The following is a 5,853-nucleotide window of genomic DNA, read 5'->3' as shown; positions in this document are numbered from 1 at the left end:
ACACAATGAAAACGACAACGACAACGAAAACGAGAGCGCAGGCAGTGAAAGTGCACATGTACTGAACCTACTGTCCACAGTGGTGGCCTGAAAAATGTGTATGGTCTCAAGTAGCTGTATTAACATCAAATTTCTTTAGATATGTGAACTATAAATAAATATTTTTTTATGTAAAATAATCCATTAATTAATTTGAAGCATTGATTTCAAAGACATTGCTTTAACAAAGATATGATTTGTCACTAATGGTAGAATCCTTCGCTAATACATTTTATAACCGTTTTTAAATTTATACTTCACATCGTTCGTACACAATTATAGTAAATAATGCTGTTTATTTTAAATTGTGGCAGATATTAATTTTGAAATGAATTTTGTCATCTGCAACCGTTACTTTATATGTTTTTGACAACATAATAAAGAAAAATATTCTGAAAATATGCATAAAATTGATCTTGCAATTTTACTACTGGGCTGTATATGAAGTATTAATAGATCTGTTGCATTTACAGACTGTACAGTTATGTACACTTATTTTGACCACCAGTGTATAGATAAGTTTAGCGTCATTTCTGTGCGAATGCGCATCTGTTTGGCAAGTTTTGCTTTTGCTCAAAGTCCTTGCGCTCTCCTTCTGTTTCGCTCTCGTTCTCTCGGAGTAGCTGTTTGGCGTCGTCGTTTTGACTGTTGTCGCTGCCGATGTTATCGTCACTCTGTGACGACAACAAATACCCGAACGGTAAACCTAACAGTATTTCACGAGTGCAAACGAAATGGCGGCGGTTGGTTGCCTCCTTTGCTTTTGTGTTTTCGCTGTGAATGAAAGTTCGAAGGCATCAGCTGGTAGGGCTTTAACATTTTCTCAATTGTGCTTCCCCATTGCATACATCCTTCCCCCTACCCGATTGAACTGGTGGCGGCAACGGCGACCAAGTAAACAAATACATGTGCGCAGGGAGGCGCGCACATGTTCAACTGTAGCTGTAAGGTCAGAGCAGAGCGTGTCCTTACCGTGCGTGCTGGCAGTAAACGTACGAGCTTCAGGGGTTAAAACCGGAACCGAAACCGTAACCGTTAACCGGTATTAACCGATTGAAATTGAAAAACGTAACTGAAACAGTAACCAAATCATAACTTTTCTATTTTACCGAAACCGAAGAACCGAATGAACCGATTAGAAAATTATTCAATTATGTTGTTAATGTGTTATCGACGCTTTGCAAACTCAATTTAAATTTTATTTTTAACTTGAATTTTTCAAGTTGAAAATTTATCTTATTAAAAAGATCCTTTTATTTAAAAATAAATAATTTGTTATACAAATTCACATCTTTTGAAGATTTTTATACCCAATTTATCAGGGGTGCCATAGAAAGCGAAACTTACAGAAAATCTCTTAAATCTCCACATATTTTTGGGAGATTTTCTGTTATTTTCGATTTCTGTGGCACCCCTGTATATTTTTTTTTAGCCGAAATAATTTCGGTATTTTGAAACAATAACCGGTAGCCGATACGAAACTGAAATACAAGGATTTTGAATAACCGGTAACCGAAAGTCAAAATGCGAGCATAATCGATACCGTAACCTAAACCGATATTCGTTTCGGTTTGATACTCTTACGAGCTTACATAAATTTATTTAATGAACATTTTGTATAACGGCAACAAATAACGCTAAAGCTATATACAAAACACAGGTTATGGGTGACTTTGTGGCATTGCCTGAGCTTCTTACATTAAAGTTGCCAAAAAAGAAGGTTCTGGGCAATTTAAGTGAGGGCAATGCTTGACATTGGCCGGCAAACCATGGCCGAGTGTTTCCATCGCTATCCCGGGTCACAATGCAGATCTCTGCAGCATTCAATTTATCCTCGCCATGCTTTAGCAGGTCTGAAATGGGAATCTGTGCCGTTCGCTGGTTGTAGGCATAGTCGGACTGGTGCAACACCTCGTTGCTGCTGCTTCTTACATACACATTAAAGTCAGCCACATCCGCTATGGCAGAGACAAACCAGCTCAGTGTTAGATTGCCCGCTTTATTGCTGAAAAATAAACGAGTTGATTAATTGGGCATTCAGGGGACTCCAAGCGATGTTACTTACGTTTTCACCTCACGAAAACGCACATCAGTCAGATGCTCGTAGTCGCTGCCGCTGTAGAGCTCCATTTCGTCTTCTCTGCAGTTCAGATACTCATCATTCACCTCCAACAGATGCTGCGTCTCAAGCTGTGCGGGTGTCTGGCAAGTCACATTACGCAAATCCTCGCTAGGCTCCGTCTGCTGTAACATATGATGCTTCAAGGGCCTGGCATTACAACCGCAATTTAGCGGATTATTGGAGAGCAACACTCGGCTGCCATTCCCCATGGTGCGTATCAACGAGACCGGAAAGTCCTCCAGACTGTTGTTTCTCAGATCAACATACTTCAATGACTGCGTCTTTGCCAGATTGACAAACGGTAAATGATAAATTTGATTATTCGACATAATCAGACTGCTCAGATTCTTAGGCAGTTCGAAAACATGCTCTTCGGACATCAGATTTGTCAGCTCATTGTAGGAAATGTCCAGCTGTTGCAGAGATGTAAAATTTGATATGACACCGCGTCGCAATTCGTTGATTTGATTGTGGGAGACATTCAGCTGCAAAAGCTTCTTAGTGCCAAAGGTTATGTCATAGGTCAGCACCGGCATTTGATTGTAGCTCAGGTCCAGGTACTTCAAATTGTATGGTATATACTGATGTGAAGGGAAAGTTTTCTTGGTGACAAAACTAATGCGATTGTGACTCAAGTTGAGTGTCTCCAGACTGAGCAAGTCATCCAACACGCCGTGTGTTTTGTTGTCCAGTTTTGAAAGCAAATTGTGCGACAAATCCAGTGAACGTAATGAAGGTAATCCAATGAAAATATCATTTGGCAGCTGTTGGATTCCATTCGATGACAGATTGAGCTTTAGCAGCTGCAGAAGTCCGTCAAAAGCACGTTTACTATAAAGATATAATTTATATGACAACAGAATGTTTATCTGGTATGGCGAGTCGGAGTATTCACCTTATGTCTGCAACCTGATTGTCGTACAGGTTGAGCTCAAACAGAACTGGCAGCTTTCCAAATGCACTTTTCTCCAATACACTTATGTTGTTGTGCTGAAAACATATTAACGATATAGACATAGAATATCTCAGAATAGACATACTTACTTGCAAGTAGAGATACTGCAGCGTTGACATGACAGCGATGGCTTCCAATGGAGGCTTGCTAATTCCATTGCTCTGCAGCAGAAGACGCTGCACCACAAGTAATCCCGTAAAGCTATTTGCATCCAAGCTATCTCCGATCTGATTATTACTTAGATCCAAGTATATAAGTGCATTCATAACAGGCCAAGTACCCGCTGGTATGGAGCGTATGTTGTTATGGCTTAAATAAAGCTCATTTAACGAAATCGGTAGTTGGAATAACTTTTCAAGCTGATTATTGTTCAGATAAAGTTGTCTCATGCTTGTCAACTTGGCCAGCGAGCCACGCACTATGTTAACCAGCTTATTATGACTGAGATCCATCTCCAGCAGGGTTGGCAAGGTGCCAAATGTTGAAGATCTAATCTCCTGCATACTGTTATGGGCCAGATTGATAGATCGCAGAGAGAACAGTGTTTGAAATACGCCATTGAATATGACGGAGATGTTGTTATGCGACACATCAATTGTATGCAGTTCGTACAGCTTGGGGAAACAGTTCTTGGGTATTTCGGTGATACTGTTGTGTGACGCATTCAGCACACGCAGACCAGACATGTTTTGTATAGGAATCTGAAAAAACAGAGGTCGTCAATTTCAACAGTAAAGATAACGTAATCAGTGACCTACATGGGCAAGATTAGTCAAGCTATTAAAGCTAAGCTGAAACTCGGAGGCAAAGGTCGTTTCATCAAAGCTACGACGGGAAAAGTTTGTCAGACGATTATGGGACAGATCCAGGACAGTGATATTGACACAGTTCTCAAAGGCGGCCGTTTCAATAAGTTCTAAGGCATTATGCGACACATTGATGACTGCTTGGTAAATGTCCTTGAATGAGTTCTTCTCAATTTTAGTTATATTGTTCTCCGCCAAATCGAGTAGCTATAGAAATAAATTTAACCAATAAAACATTGAATCTAAATGATCAATCTCTCTCACATACCTCTACATAATTCATTTGTGTGAACATCTGATACTCAATCTTCTTAAGCTTGTTGCGGGCCAAGTCAATAGTTCCGATGCGTGCCACTGATCCAAATGTTCCACGTCCGACATCCGTAATGACATTATCACTCAGAAATAGACGACGCAGAAATCGCATACCTCTAAAACTGTTTGCATCCAATTTGGCAATATTATTGTGGGATAAATGAAGTACTTTGAGTACTGAGTTCCTGGCAAAGGCGCCACGACTCAACTCGTTTAGGGCGTTATGAGATACATTGCACCAGCCAAGTTTTGTCAGATCAGAAATATGTTGAGCCTCCAATTTCTTGATTTTATTGTGACTTATATCCAGAAACTCCAGTTCACGTAAATTTTTAAACTGATTGCGTTTCAGGTTTTCCAGTTGATTACCATGCAAGTCCAAAGTCTTCAACTTGCGAAGAGGTTGAAATGTTTCCACGGGCAAATCACTTAAGCGTCCATTTGTGAGCCGCATAATTTCAAGTTTGTTGCTTATTTCCTGACCAAGAAAGAGATCCTTGGGCAGTTGTTCAAAAGCATGTCCATCAATTACAATCTGACTCGTCTTGCCCAATATCTGTAAATTTGTTGATTGATTAGAATAAATATAATTTAAATAATTATACGAATGCTTACGCCAAAGCCCAACGGACCAACTTGACTGAGATTCGTGTGTATCAAGTGAAGGTGCTCCAATGTATTGTTCATGCCATAAAATACATAATCTTCAATAGTGGCAAGCGGTGTCTCCTCAATGATTAACACACGCGCCTTGATATGAGCAAAAAGGGGTCCAAAGAGGCGCACTAAAACAACAGTAAGTAGTTATCATTCATATGTTAAATTACAAACTAAATTAATTTACCGAAATGTCCCTTGTAGATGGTTAGCTCCTCCACTGGCAACTCCAGAGATGCCAAGTTTTGTAGGGCCACTGCAAGCGTGGCCAAGTTGGTATTCTCGCAGCGGACAAAGAGGCCATCGTCGCTGCCCTTTACACATAAGCAGGGGTATAAGACTTGAGGTCTGTGCACACAATTAAAAAAATTAAATAATGCATGATTATTATATAGTACTCGTATAATAAGAGCTCACTTCTTGGGACATTTATACTCGGGCTCGCCATAAACGTATTCAGTGCTGACCAAAGCGAACAACTGCAGCAATAACAGTATGACTGTGCGCAGGCGTAACTGAATCATGATCAGCTTTTTAACTTGTTATTTCTTTGTTTGTATGTGGCGTTGTTGTCACTGATTTGATTTGGCCATGGCAAAAGCAAGTTTGTTTCTTGAGTCTATTGATTTCCCGTCGGAATTAAACAAATTTCTTCATTTGTTCAGCATCTGCATGGAAGCTATTGGAAAACAAGTATTATTTAATATTATTAGTATTAGAGTTAACACCGTTTGACAATAACTTTTTCTTTCTTTACTTTTACTTTTAAGCTGCGCTCGCGCAACAGGTTCCGCTGTCTTCCTCTTAGCTTTGCTACTGACCATTATCTTCAGCTGCCTTTGCTTTTATTCTGCGTCGCAGGCAATTGCCAATTCACCACGGCGATAATTATAAATGTTCACTCATGCTCAAGTGTCAGCAAAACATGCAACCATTCTCTAAAAAAAATTAAATTAATT

The 5,853-nt window shown here is 39.7% G+C and overlaps 1 protein-coding gene and 1 long non-coding RNA gene across 3 annotated transcripts; one reads left to right on the top strand and one right to left on the bottom strand.

The window, feature by feature from the left end:
* Positions 1-1,603: 1,603 nt before the first annotated feature.
* On the bottom strand, positions 1,604-5,828 carry LOC117783936 (toll-like receptor 3). The gene is made up of 10 exons (XM_034621509.1): positions 5,652-5,828; positions 5,312-5,573; positions 5,082-5,242; positions 4,853-5,022; positions 4,191-4,793; positions 3,875-4,129; positions 3,206-3,817; positions 3,057-3,151; positions 2,105-2,992; positions 1,604-2,044 (listed from the first exon to the last, which is right to left on the bottom strand). Exons 2-10 carry the CDS (start codon positions 5,416-5,418, stop codon positions 1,642-1,644), a joined length of 3,294 nt encoding a protein of 1,097 aa, XP_034477400.1. The 5' UTR covers positions 5,419-5,573; positions 5,652-5,828; the 3' UTR covers positions 1,604-1,641.
* LOC117783951 lies at positions 4,995-5,288 on the top strand. Of its 2 annotated transcripts, none has more exons than XR_004617389.1 (2): positions 4,995-5,033; positions 5,099-5,288. It is a non-coding gene; the product is annotated as an uncharacterized LOC117783951 (long non-coding RNA). The 2 variants fall into 2 exon arrangements; XR_004617390.1 differs by having other exon boundaries at positions 5,004-5,033; positions 5,107-5,288.
* Positions 5,829-5,853: the final 25 nt, after the last annotated feature.

Source organism: Drosophila innubila (assembly GCF_004354385.1).
Source record: "Drosophila innubila isolate TH190305 chromosome 2R unlocalized genomic scaffold, UK_Dinn_1.0 1_C_2R, whole genome shotgun sequence".
NCBI classification, from domain to species: domain Eukaryota; kingdom Metazoa; phylum Arthropoda; class Insecta; order Diptera; family Drosophilidae; genus Drosophila; species Drosophila innubila.
This window is presented reverse-complemented; position numbering and strand designations above follow the sequence as displayed.